Genomic DNA, 22782 nt, shown 5'->3' on the forward strand with positions numbered 1-22782 from the left:
TTTAGGAAAGAGCTCTGTTTTTTCATCACGCACGACTAATTTAGCAGTGCATGATGAGGATAAAAGGCCTACGTCAGTCAACAATGGAGAAGAGCTGCGAGGTGCACTTACTCATCAGCCCTTGAACGCAGATCAGTCTCATCATTAAATATTGTTGAGTAGCGGTAAGGTAAGGTAGCACCTACTAATGGGAAATTGATACGGACACGAAGCGACACCTTCATCACGGCAAATATATCGTATCCAAACGACTGAATAGTCTGAGTGTGAATACCTAGGAATTTCTTGCTTTGGATCATTTAAATCAAAATATGAGTAGTTGCTAGGAGGAATTTTGCAGAAAAATACGACAGTGTATAGATACATCGATCATGGAAAAGTAAGTATTCTTAATGCTGAGTTGGGCCAATATATATATATATATATATATATATATATATATATATATATATATATATATTTTTGGGGGCGGGGGAATTCATACACATTGATTAGTTTATGGGAATGGAAATGCGAGAATAACTGGATGGGTTAGACAAAACTAAGTTATACAAAATGCCATAATAAAAAAAAATGATGAATATAATGTATTTTATTGTTATCATCTAAATCATCAATTCATAGTAGATAATTTATCTGCCTATGGAGGTATATGTAACGTTAAAAAGCCGAATTAATTATGGTCTCATTTTATTATTTTGATGTTCCTAGTAATAATGTCCCTATAATAAGAAATGTTATTAAAATCATTTTTCTTTTTAATTGTTCCCATCTGCAGAGCTAAAGAGAATTCATTCTTTCCTCCGGAGTATGACGATATACACCCAATGAAGACCGATTCCGTCAAAGCAGTGCTGAATGAATACAGCGGTGTGACAACGGCCCATGGAGTACCCCGAATCATCACATCTAAATCGATTCTGTCCAAACTCTTCTGGGCTTGTGTCACCCTAGCCGCTCTTGGAGCGTTCCTGTGGCAAGGAAGCCTACTGCTCTTCGACTACAAAGGACATCCTTACACGACGCAGATCGACGTGGTCACGCAGACAGAGGTTCAGTTTCCTGCTGTCACCGTGTGCAACATGAACAAGATGCGACGCTCTGCCATGGTCGGCACTCGTTTCGAAAGTCTGATCGAAGCCGATGGCGGTGCCATGGGTGGTGATGTCGACTACTCCTGGTGGTTTGATTGGTCATCGGAATGGTGGCTGAAGTATGAAGATTCATCATCATCAAGAGAGGAAAGCAGTAAAGAGGATATTGGACCAAGTGCTGAAGGATCTGTCATCTCTGGTACTAGCCAATCCGTGGTTGACATGAGTGGGGACTCGGCAACGGACGGTTCTAGCTTTAACACGATGGCCAACTTCACTGACATACCCGATGGAAACTCCTCAACTTATCCATCCTCGACGCCTCAAAACCAAGAATATTCCACACAAAGCGATGTGGACACTGCTTCGGCAACATCCGATGGAACAGAATCCTTTGTCGATGAAGAATGGTCATCCACCGATGAGGTTCCACCATTGAGGAAGCGGAGGTCAGGCCTCCGTCTCATCCCTGATCCTACCACTGGTAAACTGGATCAAAGACGATTCGTGCGTCGAAAGCGACAAACTAACACAGGCCCGTCATCATCAGACCCATCACCATCAGATTCTTCTGAAGATCCTGAAAGGTTCGACTGGTGGGAACCTGAGTGGGAGACAAACATGTTCGACTACCAGGCATACGACTGGGGTGATGTAACCAGTGATAATGACTGGGAAGGGTTCTACAGACAGTCAACGGCAGATGACTTTAGTGATCTTCTTGATGTCATCAACCCTACAAGGGAAGAACTGGAGATTATGGGGCACCAGGCTGAAGATTTCATACTTCAATGTACCTTCGATAGACGCCCTTGTAATTACACGTAAGAAAATTCAATCACCACACGTCTCTTTGTGCATTTTCCTCCTTTTTAGTCACTTTCTTCCCTTTGTACATTCTTCTTTGCTTTTATCTCATTTCCTACATCTATCGATGGTAATGATTATTTTCTTTAAATTACATAGTAATTTGATCGGCAGTCTTTTTCTCCTTTGCTTTATTCCTCTGCCTTTGCCTTTGCATCTGCCTCTGTATAGAGCCGACAAGCATGTCAAATATGATCTGTGATTGTGCAATTTGTATCATTCTGTTTGTTACTGAATGTTCATAAGGAAATAAACATGAACGATTCACTATGACAACTGGCACGCGCGAAGCTATGAGATTATGCGTGAAGCCGGTAAAACCTCTACTTTATCGATTGGATAAATTTCCCCCGACATTCTTTTACTCCTAATTTGCAGGAATTTCCGCCAGTTTCAGAACAAATACTATGGCAACTGCTTCACTTTCAACCAAGAAGTTGGAAACAGCTCCAATGCAAGGAGGACCGGACAGACAGGGGCACAGTATGGTAAGACCTACATTCTTTAAAATATATCGGATATCAACTTTACATGTTCTCTATTTTAAGCAGAGCACATGCCCGGAGCGCATGTAAATGCAAGAGTATTGCATTAAGTTTAAGTAAAAATGAATCTCGTTGAATCTATAATTAAAGGTTTTAAAAATAAGTAGTCTTAAAGTGGAATTTTTGTGTACTGTGTTTGCCTTTTTCAGTTTATACCATTCGTGTGGGAGAGGTGCATTCAGCACAAGTATTTTGTGCAATTTTTTCTTTTGCCAAATGCTGCCTACCGTTTATCAATTCTACTTAGTTTTAGGGGGTGTTTAATCGGTGTTTAATACAATCATGAAATTTGTAAAGCGCCACGCCAAATAAAATGCACAACGAGAGCTAGTCTAAAAGATGATTGGATTAATTAATAATTATGATAAGCTATTAATGATTATGTCGATTATCTAGATGCATAATTTGTATTTGCATTACAATTATTGAGCTACATCATAAAATTGTAAGCAACATTATGTTTAATATTTTAAACCGATAACAAAATAATTATAATACCTCAAACACACATTTCGCTACATTTCAATGCCGAGACAATTTCTTCACTGGTCTTCTGTCCGTACATAGATAAAGATAGAGTCATATCTAGCTCATTCCCTTTGTACCATCTTCGATGCCGCCATGAGAAAATATGTCAGGCATGTGCTTAACTAGATCTTCATTGCAGATACGTAGACAAAAGATTCCTGCCTAGCTGCAAACTAACGGGCCGCTTTCAAAGGGAAATTTGCTTTTGTAATGATAATTACTTTTCGCTACTACTCGTCGGGTAATACGAGCAATACATGGTGCTTACTTTTACAGGAGGCAAGCGAAAGGAAATAGAGTAAAATTTCCTGAAATATTAATCACAATTACTCGACTGGGCATGTGTGGGCACTAACCTGACATATAGCATCTAAAGAACTGTTCATGAACAAATTCACTTTTGATTTTTGTGAGCCGCAAGTAATCGGAAAAGTGTCAAATTGCAGGTTTTAGGCCCGTTTTAGGATTGTAAAAATTTACTATTTTTCTCAAATTAAAGCTACTATAATACAATATAAGCAAATTTCTTAACACAATAAGGCTTTCGTATTCATTGATCATCTGTTCGATTTTCCCCTTGTTAGTTCATATAAGAAGTGAAATATTAGCGATATTTCTTTATGAAACAAATCACTAGTCAAGCTTTCCAATGATATTGGCATCTTCGAACCTCGGACTTCAAAGGTCACAGCACACCTGTAGATTTTATTGTGCAACCTTAGAAAATGGCAGCTGCTAGGAATGATTTGTGGCCAGTTGGGTCTCCAGCTCTTAAAACTCCTTGGTTTTACATTTCGTCTGAATGTATAATGGCTCGAATGAATGAATGAGTTATAGAGTGTGTAGTAGTAGAGTGGTATGAATACTTGACTGGAAATGCAAAGAACGGTCGTGGGCTCGATCACCGGAACGGCACTATCCTCTGGCAAGGCTTTAATCTCCATTTTCTACTCCATGCCAACGAGATAAACTGGGACGTGGTAGGATGGAGAAATCTATTTTAATGATAAATGCAATATACTCCCGTGGTGACCATAAGGGTAGGAATACTCCCCAGGGAGTGGAGATGGTGCACATTGTATGCCTGAATGAATTCGATGAATTCGATGTGACATCCCACAATGAGTTTCCTATAAGCAGCACCATGCGTTGTTTTTAAACCCAATTATACCACATCCTATTCCGGCCCCCCCCCCCCCCCCCTCACCCCCTCCCCCCCCCCCCCCCCCCCCCCCCTCCCCCCAGTCCGGAGTCGGAATGACCGCATGCGTGTTACCAAAATGTCCGGTAAAGGGGTAGTTTTCACGCACCAAAGGCCGGCTCGTACATACACAAAATTGACTTTACACACCGGACTTAGGGGGTGTTTTCAAAAGGAGGGAACACGCATATGCGTACCCTAAATAACAGTGGGGGGGGGGGGGGGGTTGTTCCGGCCAAATTTATTGCTTTTTATTTATTTTGTTCTAAATAACACTGAGTGGGGGGGGGGGGGGCGGGTTCCGGCCAAATTTATTGCTTTTTATTTATTTTGTTGTTGGTGTTTGTGTGTTGAGTTTTATTAATTTTGTTTTGTTGATTTTTGCTTATTTTATACTATTGGGATTTCTTTTAATTTGGTTTGATTGCTTGGCTTGAAATGATATCATTATTTTGACAAAAATATGTAAACTAACATGAATAATTAGACTCCTTGAAATTGCATTACATTATATACAAAATAATATAGAATAATTTGCCAAATAACTTAGAATTTATTTCACATTCCAATAACTATGATAATTTTCAGTGTCTCTTCATCAAGACTAGTGAAGCACCTAACTATTCTCTATTAATTCTCTTAATTGGGTGAATTTGGGCTGAAGAAATATTGATGAGACGTAACATGACATTGATAGCGCAGACAGTAATAAGCACTCCAGCAAAGTGGTTAATGCTAATGCGTGTTGGTTAAATGTGTGTAAAGAATTGGCTTTCATCGTGTTTGTATAGGATCAAAGCGCGATTGATGGTCACTATGTCAAATAGAATAAGGACAATCGCCTTTACCTAAAAGCTCTAATGTGATTATTCACAGTCAATGGAGTTTTGGCCCGATCGGCAAGTTTATGGATGCATTCCTAATTGCTATAACAACGCAAATATTATTGAGAATGGAGAATAAATCTTTAATATAGACTGCTGTTGATGTTATATGACCTTGAAAAATGATTGTACACAGACTTAAAAGCTAATTGTAGATGACACAATAATTACAAGAGAATAGGATAGGTTTATTAAATATAAAAAGAGGTAGTCACGTCTCATTTCATTAAACCCTCTAATAATAATGTGTGTTCTTCCTTCTTAATGAAATGAATTCTGAAGATGGGAGACTCTTCTCACCCCAAAGGTTCTTAGATTTGACCAATAAATTGTTTCTATATCCACAAAGTGGTAATAATAAAAATAATAATAATAATAATAATATAGGATTTCCCGGCCAAATTCGCGAGTTTGTCATTCTAATTCATTTACTTTGCATTTACATTAGCACAGATCAGCTTTGCCATGCCAATTATCATTCAATTTTCCCGATTTTGTATTTAATTTAGGATTTTGGTCGAAGGATTTCATAGATCTGTCATTCAGTTTAGAAACTGCTCAACTAGCATTCAAATTAATCGTCACTTGTCGGGGCGTCATTTTTATCATTCAAATCAACACCTGTCATTCGTATTCGAATTATGTTTATTCAAGTTAGGAATGTTAGGGGGAAGAAATGCAACACACGTTAACAGTTTTAAAAAATGCAATTAAATACATGATTTGCCATTGGGGTCTTTTCTGTTATTCAATTTATTAATTTTGAGGACAAAGCATATGTGTGTAGTCAGACATTAGGCAAAGAAGGGGTGAAGTCAAGGGATATGGCATTTCTGAACGGACATGTTCATATACCCCGGAAAAGTGGGGATACAAAAACACCTACCCCAGTCACAATATTGTACCCTTGCTCCATAATGAAATTGTGATAAAGTTATGATGAAACACAAGACAAACAACTTCCTTACATGAAAATTTACACAAATATTGAGACCATCATGTCCGTAGATGTAAATCTTTTTTTTTAACAATCAAACTTAAAGGCTGATGAATATCTGATAAATTTAAAAGTATATAAAGAGTATAAATGCAAGAAAATAAAATAGAATGAAATACACATGAAAAAACGATCTTGAAAGAAAAAGAATGAGCTATAAAAAGTGTGTAATAAACGGGAAATGTATATTGACCATTAATTTTAGTGCACGAAGTGCTAATTTGAATGCTACAAATGAATTTGAATGCTAGAAGTACACCGTCGCGATGTCAGAAAATCGTGTTGCGCTAAATCGAATGACCAAATAGCGAAAGAAGCACTTTGTTCTTTAATTTGAATGAAACATACATACATTTTAACGAGAACTTCATAGATTTGAAATCTAGAAAAAGGAATATAAACCAGAGATATACCCGACAGCACTTAAACCGTCGAATTTGAACGCAAGACAAATTAATTTTAATGACAAATTCGCGAATTTGGCCGGGAAATCCTATAGTAAAAACATTACTTATAAAACGCTTACCACCGAAGTCTCTAAGCGCTATAACAAAGAAAATAGTAGTAGGCCTAGATAAGTGCTGGGCCCCGTCTTATAAAGAGTTGCGATTGATTCGAATCAATGGCAAGTCCTCTAATCAATCGCAAATTAGCCCCTATCTCTTATGTACATAGTTGCGATTTATATCAGTCGCAAATAAGTTGCGATTAATCGCAATTGTTTGTAATCGGGTCCCTAGTCATGCAATGACATTGTGGATGAAACACAAAGAAAGGGAAAACAGTCTCAGTGTTCGATTGGAAAGGTTGATTGCGCAGAGTAATACGTATAATAGTATGCATGATACTATGAGGTGTATATTTGTATATTGTGTATATTAATGCAATCGTTTGTAATCAGGACCCTAGTCACGCATGATTGTCCATTTCCACTGCCTCGGATGACCACAATATTTTAAAGTGCCAGACGTGAAATTCACTTTGGTAACAAATTAATTTGTTTTTGTTTTTGATATTTTTGCTTGTTTCACTTTGTATATCATCTGAATAATAATTAAGGCCTTCTTGCCCTCTATTATTATTACGTCCTTCACTAGTGCAAACCCTTCAATCAAATATTAGTTTATATTTAGGGGAACCTATAATCTACAAGTTAAGCTTTTTAATAGGTTCCTCACATTTCACCCTGTATAACCTACCGTTTAATGCATGTAATACTTTGAGTATATTTCGTAGTATGTTCTTATTTTGTCATTTATGTGACTTTTTTTTGTGTGAAATGTGAAACATAAAACTTGAAACTATTTGCGAGATCCCCTCCCATTTGCCCAGTATTGAAACCTTCAAAAATCTATGGTTTCCCTGAAGAAAATTATCAATCATATTCATGCACCCTAAATACTTGTTGCAAATGTGTTTTTATACTACCTATCAAACAAATCTATTCCGCCATGAATAACAGAGAAAATCAAAGTTTGTGAAATTGTCTGTAGAGAGCAAATTGAAGACCGGGAGCTTTGCAAGATGCGTCACAGTGTTGCCAATTTGTGTTTCACTAATGACAAATTCAAATGTCCTATTTTTAATTTATTTCTCTCATTTTTCTGATTTCATTAAAACAAATTACCAGGGTGGACTTTCCCTTTATAGACTCAATATTGAAAATTAAAAGTAACAAGTAGAGCGAGAAGAGATATGCACTTCCCCAGTGAATAAAAACGCCCTCGGGTTGACAATAAAATGAAATGAACAATGTTATGAATAATTAAAGGCACCATTTAGCTTATTAGTATGAAGACAAATCCCCTCGGTGTAATCTCCCGGTGATTTGGAATTCATTACCAAAATATATTCCCCTTTGCAATAACCAAAGATCATTAAAAAAATATCTGAAAATGTATTATTTGTCCACTAATAAAGACGTAAAACATAACCATACTTTACACTTTGCTGTTCCTCTGGCTTATTTTTGTTTTTGTTTTTTATACACTGTTTGTTTTTAATTTGTTTACATGTCTTTCAGTAACAGAATAAGTTTTTTTTTAATGATAATTTCATATTTTTAGGGAATTTATTTTACAAGGCCCTTTGGCCTTATTTTAGTTCTCCTTTTCTCATTTTCGACTGGTAAATTTGGTGTCTTTGATACTGTTAACATGTATGATTGCATCTTTATTTTATTTTGTTTTAATGTACAATATTGTAATGAATAGATATATTGTTTTTATATGAAGATGGAAATAAATGAACAAATTAAATGAAATTAGGGCAAGATATCTTGAAATCAAGTGAAAAGGACAGCGTTGTAGCTTAATAGAAAAGCCACCCCCATCCCCTCGACTCTGTACCTTGCATATCTATCCCGATCTATGAGTATCCGTGGTATTTATAAGAAATACATTTTAGTATAGGTTTTTGCGGCCAATTCCACTCTTTTTTCATTCAAATTCATGAGCGTGCATTCATATGCACATAGAGGTCGCTCGCAGGTGAATTGGGGCATTCAAATTCAAAATCAGAGCAATGAATTTCATTTATCGGCACTCTTATTTACATTTTCCTACTTCGTGCATTCACATTAACGCGGCGCTCGCGATGAGCCTGTTTGGGGCATTAAATTTCATTTTTGGGTGACCAATTTCCTACTACAAAAATTGTACGTGCATTCAATTTAGTGTAATATTGAGTGTGATTCCAGATAAGAGGGAAACTTTGATTTCTTTAAATAGATTGCTTGTAATCAACGGTGTCGATTTGTATCCGTGGTTGGGGGGGGGGGGGGGGATGATAGGTGCCAAAATATTTTCAGCAATGGATCAAAGCAAACAAGAGGTAGAAGCGTGTGGCAGGTTGCACCTTCTCCCTTACAAGTTATTAAATTTTTCAAGTCACCCTCAATGGGTTATTATCCTCTCAAGCACGTAGCAAGGATTTTATTTTAGGGGAAAGGTATTGAACATGCGAATCACTTTACAGAGCGCGCTCCCTGAAAGGGGTGGGTGCAGGGAGGGGGGATTCCCGTCCCGCGCGAAGCGCAGAAGCTTTGATGTTTCATTAAATTTTCAGAGAAAGAAGACTATTCGTTGTACCGTTCTCGACTCTTAATCCTTGTCTAAATTCAGTTTCTTTTGACGTTTCATTAAATTATTAGAGAAAGAAGACGATTCGTTTTACCGTCCTCGACTTTTAATCCTTGTTTGAATCAAGTTCCCCTTCCTCCTTCCCGCGCGAAGCGCGGAAGCTTTGACGTTTCATTACATTTTGAGAGAACGATGACGATTCGTTGTACCGTTCTCGACTCTTAATCTTTTTTTCTTCCTACGTCCTCTTCCTTTCTTCTTTCCCTCTCTCTCTTTCTCTTTTTTTTTTGGCTACGCGCCTGTATCCTCTCTGTCTGTCATTATCTCTCTCTCCCACTCTCTACTTTTTTTTTTCTCTTTCGCGCTTCGCACTTAACATTTAGCTTGTTGCTTTTTAACGCTGCGGTTTTGCATTTGGCGAACTGCATTTCTATGATGCTGTTGATTGAATAAATTGAATAAATTCATCAATTCCTGATGAAGCCGTATGAGTGAGAATTTAATTTATTCTTGTTTCATATACGGTTGTCTCATTTACGTATGTATTATGAAAATTTATTAAAAAAATAAATTACTTTGAAATGCATTTCCACAAACCTTTATGAAAAGACTTTTCAATGAAATTGTTCTTTGTATGATGTTATATACCAGTTATGTGTTTGTGTTTCCTCTCTCTCTCTCTCTCATGTTACCCTCTCCCTATTCTCTCACTCTCTGTCACTCTCTGTTTCTCTCTAATCTCTCTCCCTCAACTTTTCTCCCCTTTTTCCTTCTTCCAGCCCCCCCCCCCCATTTTCCTTCATGTTTATATTTTGTACCTCTTTTTGTAGGCCTAATCAGATATGATAAGCTGAATACCAGTCACCTATGAATCCAAATATAATTCCTATAAGGATACACTTTGCTGATGAAAGCACACATTATTAAACACGGATAACGCCCCCTACAAGAACAAATATACTTTACCCATCCTAAGATCAGCATACACACTTTTACAATACTCAGATATAACACCGAGTCCACCACAAAATAAACAAAACTTTTGACATTTTCTTATCTGAGGCATATCTGGGTAATTATGTGCATTCATATATTTTGAATATGTCACGAAAAGTGTGATATTAATTGTACAATATTTGATGAGTTAGTAACCGAGTGTCATTTTGGATCTAGTGATATGACACTTGGGCAGTTTCTGCAGTTTCCATAACTGTCTAGCTGTGTATGTGTTTGTGCCCAGGCCTGTTTGTGCCATGAGTACTAAATATGGCAAGCTATATATTCATGTCTTTAACTTTTTGTTAGTTGAGAGAGTTTACAAATTAGTGAGTATGAACAATGATAATGAAGCCTACATTTTTCACAAATTGAGCAAAACAAGCTTTTCAAAGACCCCAAAGAAACTAAACACAATAATTTTTTTGAAATTGAATGCACTTATTTCAAACATGCTTGCTCATTCACGAATTTGAATGACCAACGAGGTACTGTAGCCGGCATTAGATGAATTTGAATTCTCTTTGCACGAAATGTACGCTCTTAGTTAACATTTGAATGACGCAGATAGTGAATTTGAATGAAGGTTTTGAATTTGAAAGCTGATTTAACGCTGCGAGTGCGAATTACGCGAATTCAAATGCTAGGAATATAAACTTGAATGAAAAAATGTGAAATTGGCCGCAAAAACCTATAATAAATGATCAATTAATACAAAATTAAGAACAAATAAAATATTTATTTTGTGGACCTTTAGTCTCACTGGTTTTTGTGTAACTTTTCAGAGAGTAAGTAAGACCGACAACGACTTAATTTATTTTCTATGAATTTATCAACTTTCTCATTCTTTCTCATTCTGCTTTTATCCCTGTTCTCTGTTTCTATTCATATCTTCTCTTATGTATTTGTTTGCTTTTAACCATCATTTCCTGTTCATTATGCATTATATTTTACATCATCTCAATGCCCGGTAACAAGCATTTTTCCTTCTATCATCTTATTTAAAAAAAATATATTCCCATACAATTTTTGTTGATTTTATCATTCTTTAATTTTTTATAGGTTTTTTTTTTTGGGGGGGTGGGGGGGGTGGGGGGGGTGGGGGTAATGTATTCTTTGATTTGTCGGTATCATGGGCCATCGGTTCACTCTGACATCACCCTTTTGGCCGTATATATATTTTTTTATGTCTTTTAGAACAAACTCTTACATAATTCTAACATCTCTATTTTCATTTGAAAATACTAACATCTAATCATATTATATTATGTCACTGAATGGCCAGGTCTACACTTGACACTGTTCACCGAGCAGCCTGAATACGTGGGGCTCTTCGCCCAAGAGGCCGGGGTTCGAGTCGCCATTCATCCTCCTAACGTGTTCCCCTTCCCGGAGGACGATGGGGTCGTTGCCTCGACAGGACAGGCAACCAACATCGGCATCAGACAGGTGAGATAATAATAAAGGATAATAAAGGCGGGTTTAGGGAAGGGGGAGGGGTCAACCTGTCCGTGCTCCCTTTAAAATAAAAGTTGTCAGGAATATCTTCGAATGATTATTCCGCTTTCTTCAGCGCAAGTTAAATTTGCCTCTGAGCGCTTCCAATGTAAAAATAAGGGTAACTTGGTAATGAATGCCTTATCATTTGTTTCACTCTTTTTTTTTAGTTTCTTACTGTACATAGTTAACATTCTGGGTTCTGGACCTTTTGAATTGAAAATAGTGACGCTGCTCGTTAATGCATCTGACTGACTTATATAAACTGATACCCATTAACATTAAAATAACTTTTCTTACCTCTTTTCATGAAACAAATAATTTAATAATTTGTAATTATTTATTCATTATATTTAAGGTTTATAGCTTCTCAAAACTTATTACCCATTTAAAGAATCATAGACTGATCGATAAAGTTATGAGATGATATAAATTTATCTATCAAGAATAAATCATTTTGTCACAATAATTTCATAAAACTAGGTAAGAAATGATATTCCAACTTTAATAGCGACTGTGTACATTCTGTCATAGGAAGGACAATACTGCTTTCTCCGTTGCATTCTGTTATATCAATTTTACCCTATAAGAAAGGACTACCAATGCACTATAAACATAGTTGGGAAAAAACAACTCTCCAACATAAGGGTAATAATGATTATGTCCGAGCAACTTTCGGGCAAGTATGGGTGCAACTCGGACGCTTTTTCCTTAATCTGAAGGAAAAGGGGATCGCGGTTGGGCACACACTACTCAACTTGAGCATTACAGTGTACAGTGCAAACATTACCATGGCATTCTTCTTGATCATGCTCTTTTCAAGCAACGAGCGGGAAATAACTTTTTTTTTTCCTTCATCCATCTATAAAATCTCACCGTGAGCCCTTCCCCCACTAAAATACACACTTTAATTGTGTGGGTTCTTTTGCTAAGTGCTATAAATAAATATTTTATGATTAATAAGAAATGTTTTTCATCGTGATCAATACTATTTTAATACCCATACCGCTTATTTTTTTTTTATCCAAAACAAATTGCACATGATTAATTTATTCAATCAACGAATTGTTCCTTTCATCCATTATTGAAATAAGGTGCATGCGGTGTTCATTCAATTTTCATTATCATGAAATTTTCATTACCGTAATGAAAATTAATACAAAAAGGATTTAATAGAAATGAAATTGCACTAAACATTCCCTCGATAAGTATTTCAATCAATCAAACTGATGTTCGTTGCTGACAGTTCGATGTCGAATGAGGCCAACCCGAGTCGTGATGAAAACCTAAGACCTGCATCCATAAAAGCAGTACTCTTTATATCGCATTTCGGCTATTTCACCAGAAAACAAACTCGGCTTTCAAACTTTATGGCCCGAATTCACAAAGGAGGTTTGTCGTCAAACCTTGGTTTTCGTACGTCATATGACGCGTTTTACGCGTTTTTTACAAACCTGGTTTGTAAAGAACAAAAGGAGGTTTGGCGAAACAAAAGGAGGTTTGAGCTCAAACCTTGGTCTGAGCTCAAACCTTGCTTTGTGAATTCGGGCCAATAAAGGCGATCGATGGTATTTCCCCGCCCCCCTTTACGTCCTAATTGTCTCTCTCTCTTTCTCTCTCTCTCTCTCTCTCCCTCCCTCTCTCTCTCTCTCTCTTTTATCTTCTCATCTACCTCTCTCTCTCTCTCTCTCTCTCTCACTCGCTATTTTACTCTTTCCTTCAATCTACCTCTGATGAATCGTTTTATGTTAATGTGCTTGTAATTCGACTTAATTATTTCGAATGTTTAAAATACTTAAACTGTAATTGTTATTCAGAGATGTTTACACATTTTTATTCTTTTTATTTGATTTGCATTATGCATTATTTTTGTTTTGTTTTATGCATATTTTGTGAATATTTTTAACGTACTTGCTGGAAAAAAGCCTTATGGCTGATAGTAGGTGTTTAAACCGTGGTTAAATTAATAAAGCAAACAAACAAACCATGTAATAAAATTTAGACAAAACCGACATTTTCAATTCAATTCAATGATGTTCATGTCTTCGTTAAAATCGCTCGCAGCTTGTGTGGTTTCAGCCATTGCTAAGGGAGGAATTGCTCAAATATTTTTTAGAGTTGTTTCAATGTCACCTTCTGTCGGTAAATCGAACAAATCGACGACAAGTATGCTACCTATTCAATTTTTCCGGTTCGGGTACCCCATTCTCCTTCACACACAAGAAGAAGAAGAAAACAACGTATTTTGTTCGTGTTTTTTTAATTATTTTGTATGTTTTACCCTTTATGTCATCTTCTCTTTATATCATTTTCTAAAGATAGCTTTGCTATTCTTATTCTACACTCTCATCTTTTTTCTCTTCGTTTGTATTTCTCTGATCGTCCTTTTTTATTTCTTTATTCCCTCATCTATCCTCTTCTTGTTTAATCTTTTCTCATGTACATGTTGATATGAAAGTATCGAAGGCTGTTGGTCACTTGAGCTGTTAGTCTCGTTGGCTTTTTGTCTCTTGATCTGCCAGTCTCTGGGCGCTTGGTCTAGCTTTGGGGTTGTCGGACTCGTGGGATGTTAGTCTCATTTGCCTCTTGGTCTGTCGATCTCGTGAGTTCACGATAATGTTAGCGATCGTGGTCTCGGTCTCGTTGGCTGTTGGTCTCTTTGTCGGTTTCATGGTCTGTTTGTGTCGTGAGAAGTTTCGGTCTCCTGGTCTTGTGGGGGTGTTGGTCTCATTCTCTGTTGGTGTCATGAGCTTTTGGTCTTGTGGGGGTGTTGGCAACCAGGGCGTACGCAGGGGGGGGGGGGGGTTTGGGGGTTCAACCCCCCCTTTGGTATTTTTATGTAGTAACCCCCCCTCCCTCATCTATCCTCTTCTTGTTTAATCTTTTCTCATGTACATGTTGATATGAAAGTATCGAAGGCTGTTGGTCACTTGAGCTGTTAGTCTCGTTGGCTTTTTGTCTCTTGATCTGCCAGTCTCTGGGCGCTTGGTCTAGCTTTGGGGTTGTCGGACTCGTGGGATGTTAGTCTCATTGCCTCTTGGTCTGTCGATCTCGTGAGTTCACGATAATGTTAGCGATCGTGGGCTCTCGGTCTCGTTGGCTGTTGGTCTCTTTGTCGGTTTCATGGTCTGTTTGTGTCGTGAGAAGTTTCGGTCTCCTGGTCTTGTGGGGGTGTTGGTCTCATTCTCTGTTGGTGTCATGAGCTTTTGTCTTGTGGGGGTGTTGGCAACCAGGGCGTACGCAGGGGGGGGGGGGTTTTGGGGGTTCAAACCCCCCCTTTGGTATTTTTTGTATGTAAACCCCCCCTAAAAAAACCTAAAAACCCCCCCCCCCCCCCCCCCCTTTGGTTTTTTTTTTTTTTTTTTTTTTTTTTTTTATTAAAAAAAAAAAAAAAAAAAAAAATTATACCCACGGCTAACCTAAATAAGGTGACCTTACCCCCCCCCCCCCAACGACAAAAAATGTCAAATTATGAAATTTCGAGACCAAAAAAAAAAAAAAATGTGTCCGCTTACCCCCCCCCCCCCCCCCCCCCCCCCCCCCCCCCCCCCCCACTGAGCGACTTTTCGGCTGAGTCGTTGCGATTTTTTTTTGACCTCCAAAAAAAAAAAGTGTCCGCTTACCCCCCCCCCCCCCCCCCCCCCCCCCCAATTATGAAATTTCGAGACCAAAAAAAAAAAAAAAATGTGTCCGCTTACCCCCCCCCCCCCCCTCCCCCCCCCCCCCCCCCCCCACTGAGCGACTTTTCGGCTGAGTCGTTGCGATTTTTTTTTGACCTCCAAAAAAAAAAGTGTCCGCTTACCCCCCCCCCCCCCCCCACTGAGCGACTTTTCGGCCGGCGCGATTTTCAAATTTTCGGGAGCAAAATATTTTAAAACCCCCCCCTTGAAAAAATCCTGCGTACGCCCCTGTTGGCAACGTAGGAGCTGTTGAGTCTTGTGGGTTGCTGGTTTCATGGTCTGTTTGTGTCACGAGCTTTTGGTATTGTAGGCCTTAGGCCACGTAGGAGCCGTTGGATCTTGTGGGTTGTTGGTCTCATGGTGTTTGTGTCATGAGCTTTCGATCTGCTGGTCTTGTGGGGGTCTTGGCCACGTGACTGTTTGTCTCATTTTCTGTTTGTTTCATGAGCTTTTGGTCTTGTAGGCTTTTGGCCACTTAGGAGCTGTTGAGTCTTGTGGGTTGTAGGTCTCATGGTCTGTTTGTGTCATGAGCTTTCGGTCGCCTCCCGGTCCTGTGGGGGTGTTGGCCAAGTGACTGTTTGTCCCATTCTCTGTTTGTTCCGTGAGCTTTTGGTCTTGTAGGTTTTGGGCCACGTAGACTGCTGGGTCTCCTGGGATGTCTCAAACGTGCCAATCAAAAATAAAATCCGATCTGTTATATTTCACTTTTTCAGTCTTACTTTGAGCGGCTAACCAAACCCCATGGAAACTGTTCAGATGGAACTCAGACTAACTTCACATCGGAAGAATATACTTATACAACCCGTGCGTGCGTTAAGTCGTGCGTTCAGCAACATATTTTTAACAAGTGCGGCTGCGTTACGGACATCATGATGAACGATACGATCTGCAGCCCGCGAAACAGAACTGAACGTACGTATTATTTGCATCTATGTGGTTCTGTTTCCATTGTAAAAAAGAAATAAACGTATACATATTATGAAATTTCAAACGGCATAAAGTGTAAAAGGTAAAATTCTATCTGATACTCCTCAAAGTTATTTCGAGTGTCACTTTCTAATGGCACCCATGATATAATTATTATACGCAATTGTTACATTTACTTTATATCAGAGACGTATAATCAGCAAATGTTTCTATAATCTAATATATTTTAAACGGACATTCACCTACAGGTGCTGTCTTTTTTGGGGAAATACACTACAAAGAAACATTTACTGGTCCTCCGTGTTCAAAAGGAATTTCACGTATACAACAGAACTTCGCTTAAGAGACTTTAATTTTAAATTGTTGTACAATATACTATACCTGCTAAAAACAATTTTTACAAATAGGAATTAGCAGACGACACCTGGATACTGCCACAGTGCCACGTCAGAGAGGACATAGTGCATGATTGTGTTTATTGAATGTGAACAAAACAAAAAATTATGTGATGATATCAAACATGTTGTGAAGTATACTTTTGTAATATTTAGTTTTGCATGAATATCTCTTGTTTACTTAATATTTATATTGACAGAGAGATAGACGTTGTAAAAACGATCGTATTCTGGTGTATATACAAAACTTGTGTAAAATTATGGCGTATAATCAAAAGTCTTCCGGAATAAGTATGGTTTTTAATGAAAACCATTTCAAACTAAGATACGTAACAGACTTATTGTAAATCAGGAGCTAAAAAGGCAAGACAAAAGTATGCCAGAGAATCTGTTAAGATCACTTTTAATAGGTAGCAAAATATTGTACAGTCGAGAAAATATGTGATTTGTATTGATAACACTGTACATCAATTATATTTTCTCGCAACTTTATTTTCATGTTTGAATGTAAACGAACACCTCATTTTAGCCACACACAAACAACAAAATGTTTACGCTATTATATTCATTAGAATAATCGAACAAGGTATAATGACGTGGGTATTGTTATAATTCCGATAATTATGTTGATAAATGGGAGGGATATAAATTAGTCGTAGTTGTTTGGCTATTCCTTCATTTACTCGAGCTTTCATTCAGTCTATCTTTTACAAGATTAACTAGATGATACTGAAAAAGATGGTAGGCCTATTTCGCATAGTAATGATTCCCTACTCCTTCATTTTCTGTTTCTCTCTCTCTATTTGTTTTTCAGAGATGTGTCGTCAGGCTATTGAACAGTTCTTTCATGAAGGTCAACTTGAATGTTTTTGCCCCATTGCATGCAAGTAAGTAGAGCTTTCTAAATCATTAATTATTCATTCAATTCAATTTTATTTTGAAGTGTCTCTCCTTCAGTTTTTAACTGCTTGACCAAGGCGCTCTGCTTTGACATTTTGGTTAGTAATCATAGCATTTTCAAGGAAAGGAACTCTAAAATTAAACTGCTAGATTTATCTAGCATGTAGGCCATTTCATCAAAATTTCGAAAACTATCGTGGTGTTGCATGTCGCCCCATAATGTAATATTTTCATGCTTCTAAAAACAATATTTTCATGTATACCACAATTATCTGTCTCCGGCTCCTGGTTAATTGAACCCCAATTATATACCAGACCTTTTAGTGTGACGTAACATCGCAAGCTCACCAAGTGTAAATATGCATAAATGTTCAGTATGGACTATCTGGACATTGATTTTAGATATTGATTACCTTAATGGCCAAATGAACAAATAGGGTAGGAAATTACATGATTGCGTAATTCACTGATAATTGAAATAGTGGTGGTTTGAACAAATATATATCACAATATTATTTATCATTGTATAATTGGGGACAATAAGAAAGTGCTGCGTTGAAAGTGTCAGATAGCATTTTTACTACGCTCATAATTATCTCACATTCATAAGCGAGTCCAGATGGGAGTTTGGGGTCCGGACCCCCCTCCGGATCCCCCTGTTTTTGCTTGACAATATATTTTTCTAAATTTTGAAGTTGGTGATGGTGGTTATTTTACCTGACTGCTAAGAAAGCATAAATGCTTGTAAGTAAGCAACCAGACGGCCGGCGGCTTTAGGTCCTCTCCAAGGGACCTGGTAATGAGGATTAATGCCAGTTCCCTACCCCTTTTCACAAAATCCCGGATCTGCCCCTCAGTAGGGAAGAGCATTTGGACCATAGTGTTGTTTTCCTTAAACCTTTAGGCTGATGTATTCAACACGTTTATAATAAATATTAAAAATATTCTGAGGCCTACTTATGAATCGAAGAAAAACACCTTTATAACAAATTCAGAATCAGCTTTTGGCTTTCATGATGATGAGAGGTACCTTTAATCGCATAAAATCTATCATTTTGATGATATTTAAGATACAGTTACTTCCTACAACTGACCTAAAATGACCCTCTAAAATGACCCGCTCCCTCTTCCAATCATTTTTCCATCTGATTATTACCTGGATGGTCTACTAATTACTCAGTCGCATACAAACCGATTCCAAACGACTTCTAACAGACCGGTTCTTGACTGTTCGGATTAAATGCAAATAGGTTCCATTTAAAGGTACTATGTCCCTTTTGCAGGCCAAAAAATGAAAAGGTTAAAGTCCAATGGCATTTGAAAGATAATACTAATTTAGCACTCCCCTTAATAGAATGGGGCTTGAAAATGTCTAAGTGGAAAAATAACGACTATTAGTTGTCAAATCGACTTAGGAGCTATAGAGCCAATAAGTAATCGTCTTGATTTTCAGACCATTGTACCGCATGGTCGTACGTTTTATACTACGCAAAGATTCAATCAGTTTAATTTTGGCCATTACAAGAAGTGAGTTATTGTAGTAGACAAATCCTTTACAGCTCATTTTATGTATGTTATTACCAAAGAAGAAGAAGAAAAAGCCAGTCAGTCACTTAATACTGACAATAGTGTCTGACAATGAAGTCTAGCAAGTAAACGGGTTTTCTTGCATAATTTGAATATAAGGACACTGCTAACGTTTAAATTTCACAGATAGGATATACATGACATATTCATAATTCCTGCAAAGTTCTACAGAATTTGAGATTGGCTGAAAAAGGGACATAGTATCTTTAATGTCGATCTAGCTGGTAGCACTCATGTCGATGTGCTAGGGATATATAATTCTCGCTCTAATTGTTCACCAATCAGTAGATTGAGATATACTACCCGTGGTAATCCATTAGAGTCATTAGTTTGTTTTTACATTTTAATAACCTCACTATAGCGTGGTCATGCATGCGTGCTCCCATAATACTTACTTCGATCAACATAATTATATATTAATTTGTTTCTGCTCTCTATTGTTGAAGGCTTGTAAATATAAGTGACGGGACACGGTGGAGAACGGAACTGAAAAATAATGCTTGAACCAGACCCAACAAACACACACAAAGAATTTAATGAAGTTTATTAATTATGGTAATGATATTGGATATTTACGGGCATCATAAAAGCATAAATTAAAACAAAAATGAAATAGGTCAGAAGGAGAGAAGGCTGGCAATCTTGTCAGGAAGGTTAGGTATGGATCATAGTAATGATTCAATAAACAATAGTTCATTAGATAATTAGGGGCAGATCCAGGCTTTTATCAAAGGGAGGAACAAAATTTGCCTGAATTCTCTAGCGAGCAGTAAAAAAGGTTTTTACTACAAAAGGGGCTCATTCGTGGGGTTGTGAAGCAAAGCTATGTTACTTTTGTTTCGGGGGGGGGTGGAACGGGCTTCCCTTAATCCACCAATAATAATAATTCCATTTTCCCATATTTTTTTTTCAATTCGAAGGGAAACTCATTTTGTGACCGCGGTGACGTCAGACCTGTGGCCATCAGAGCGATACGAGGTATGATTTCATAATTGAGTAGCTATAGGTTGCAAAGTCATGATGAGTTCAATTAAGTGGAGGAAAGCACTTTGCATTAGTATGCAAAATTTATCAGGGGTTGTTTGCACATCAATGTCTATTCATATCTAATCGAATCCAGGATTCTCAGGTCTAATTCTGTCGATATTGTTATGCCTCTGTTTGACAATAAATTGAGTGCAGTAATGGTTTTTCTTATATCACTCTCTTTATCTTCGATATCTCTCTTTTGCCCCCCCCCCTCTCTCTCTCAATCCCCATCTCTCTCTCTCTCTCTCTCTCTCTCTCCCCCCCATCTATCTATATCTCTTCATTTTGTTCTCTCTCCCTAGCTTGCATACAGTAATTACACTGTATGTCTATCTCTCATACTGTACCTTAACACACAACTTTGATAACGTGTACTATACTGTATAATTACGAATGCGCTTTTTCGAATTTGTTCCTAAATCTCTCTCTCTCTCTCTCTAAAAGGTAATGCAAAAATTTGGGAAATTTTGAAAATTGGATGGATAGTAATTCTTTAACATTTTGATATATTTAGATGCCCATGTGGATGTATTATAACCACCAGAAAATACACCTGCTTTAGAGAAATTGAATAATTAAAAATTTACCGGTGCTCCCGGTAAATTTCAAATATTTCAAATAGCGCCTAAGGTCATTCCATGGTAGCTGTGACCATGAAAATTCCAGAATATGCAGTTCTGATATATAATTTCCAAAGGGAATAGCAAATCGGTCGAGTGTAGTCAAGAAATATTGTTTTAAAGATAAAGTAATATCAGTCTTGAAAGAGAGCTATACAACATTAAGTGTTTATTATTTACAATTTCATCCCTTTAGACTCGATTTCAACCGCGACAACGATCATTGAATATTTTAATATCGCAAATGCTACCAATATGTTAATTTGAACCATATTCATGACCCTATACCAAAACTCTGTTTTTACCTTTAATGCAGCTATACATTCAATCCATTTAAAATGTAAGACCAACTTATTAAATTAGTGATCTAAATTCTCTTGATCACGTGATCACCTTCCAGACTCATCTGAAGTCTCGATTGACCAATGAGAAAGCCACACGTATCCTGCAGAATATCGAGCAAACAAGGTAAGCAAATCGTCTTTTAGAAGAATAAAGATGTTTTTAACCCATTGCTTACTGGAACATGGTAGTCTCTGTGTTAAGTCTATGGGAATTACATAATTCAGTAGTCAACGGGTTTACAAACCATATTCTAGACATATTGCCAAAATCTGCACTTATCGTTGGATTTTGAACTAAGATGTATAACAGAATATGTCAGAGGCGAAAACAGCTTGTGTACACTTGTCTACGCATTAAAACTACAGTAGATAGGTCTGGCTAAATTTGTCATTTAGAGGGATAGAATTTCAATTATATCTGAGAAGTTTTATATGGGATGAGTTCACTGGAAGTGAAATGTAGAATGTCTAATGAAAAAATACCCAATGTTCTATAAATATAGGGATTGGGCTAACAAACTTATGTTAAAATCTGTTGATATTTAATTTCAATTTAGAACATTGAGTCGAGTGTAAACAACTTTCCAGACAACAGAATTCTGTCATTTTATTTCAAATACATTCAAGGATAATTTATTCAGAGAACGTCTCGGATATTTTAGTTCACCGATCTCACTAAAAGACAGTCGCTGATTCTACAATGCATAGATGACATGTATTAGAGTTTGGTTTAGAATTATTCATGGTGGTATTAAAATTTAAAAAATGAATAATACTAACCAACTTTCTACACTGTATTGTAACCAGCAACATTGACTTAAAACTAAGTACATCCTTTTTATAAAATCAATGGCAAATAATGCCTAGTATGCCCAGGCGTGTCGATCCGATGAGGGAGGGTGGGGGGGGGGGGGGGGGGGTAGGAAAGGGGCAGTTGGGATTTTCCTAAATAAATTTTGAATTAACGTTGTATCCTATGGAACGATGAATTACAATCAATGCCCCTGAACATGGATCAACACCCCCCCTGATCAAAATAAACATGTAACACCAAGATGTTAATTTCTGTCCTTTGATCTTATTTTTTGGTTCAAAAGAAAAAATCTGGCTCGAGTGCGGATCTACTTTGAAGAACTCAACTATGAGCAGATGATTCAGAAGCCCCAATACACGGTAGGCTTAACGAGAAAGCTGGTTTGAATGTATACCTATGAAAGTGTAAGGGGTAGAGAAGAAGAAGATGAAAAAGAGGAAGAAGGGGAAGAAGGTAAAAAAGAAGAAGAAGAAAAAAAAGAAGGAGAAGAAAAAAAGAAGAAGAAAAATAAGAAGAAGAAAAAGAAAGAGAAGGAGGGGAGGAGGAGGAAGACAAAGAATAGGAGAAGAAAAAGAAAAAAAGAAAAAGGAGGAAGAGGAGAAGAAAAGGAAGATTTAAGACACATCAGTAGGACGAGGAGGAGAAGAAGAAGAAGAAGAAGAAGAAGAAGAAGAAGAAGAAGAAGAAAGAGGAGGAGGAGGAGGAGAAGTCGAAGAAGATGAAGAAGAAGAAATTGAGGAAGAAGAAGGAAAAGAAGAAGAATGAGAAGAAGAAGATGACGATGATCATGGTGATGA

At 37.4% G+C, this 22782-nt stretch overlaps 1 protein-coding gene across 1 annotated transcript in view; it reads left to right on the top strand.

Moving 5' to 3' along the window:
- The window catches only part of LOC763355 (degenerin deg-1), a 26272-nt gene continuing 3490 nt past the window's right edge, over positions 1–22782 (top strand). Inside the window, exons 1-9 of the mRNA XM_001199295.4 lie at positions 1–379; positions 779–1918; positions 2340–2449; positions 11478–11641; positions 16083–16281; positions 17506–17578; positions 20099–20156; positions 21228–21295; positions 22269–22344. Of these exons, the coding sequence (XP_001199295.4) occupies positions 372–379; positions 779–1918; positions 2340–2449; positions 11478–11641; positions 16083–16281; positions 17506–17578; positions 20099–20156; positions 21228–21295; positions 22269–22344 (1896 nt within the window). The 5' untranslated portion in view covers positions 1–371. The remainder of the gene's footprint in view (positions 380–778; positions 1919–2339; positions 2450–11477; positions 11642–16082; positions 16282–17505; positions 17579–20098; positions 20157–21227; positions 21296–22268; positions 22345–22782) is intronic.

Source organism: Strongylocentrotus purpuratus, unplaced genomic scaffold, assembly GCF_000002235.5.
Source record: "Strongylocentrotus purpuratus isolate Spur 01 unplaced genomic scaffold, Spur_5.0 spur5_scaffold_9, whole genome shotgun sequence".
Classification (NCBI taxonomy): domain Eukaryota; kingdom Metazoa; phylum Echinodermata; class Echinoidea; order Camarodonta; family Strongylocentrotidae; genus Strongylocentrotus; species Strongylocentrotus purpuratus.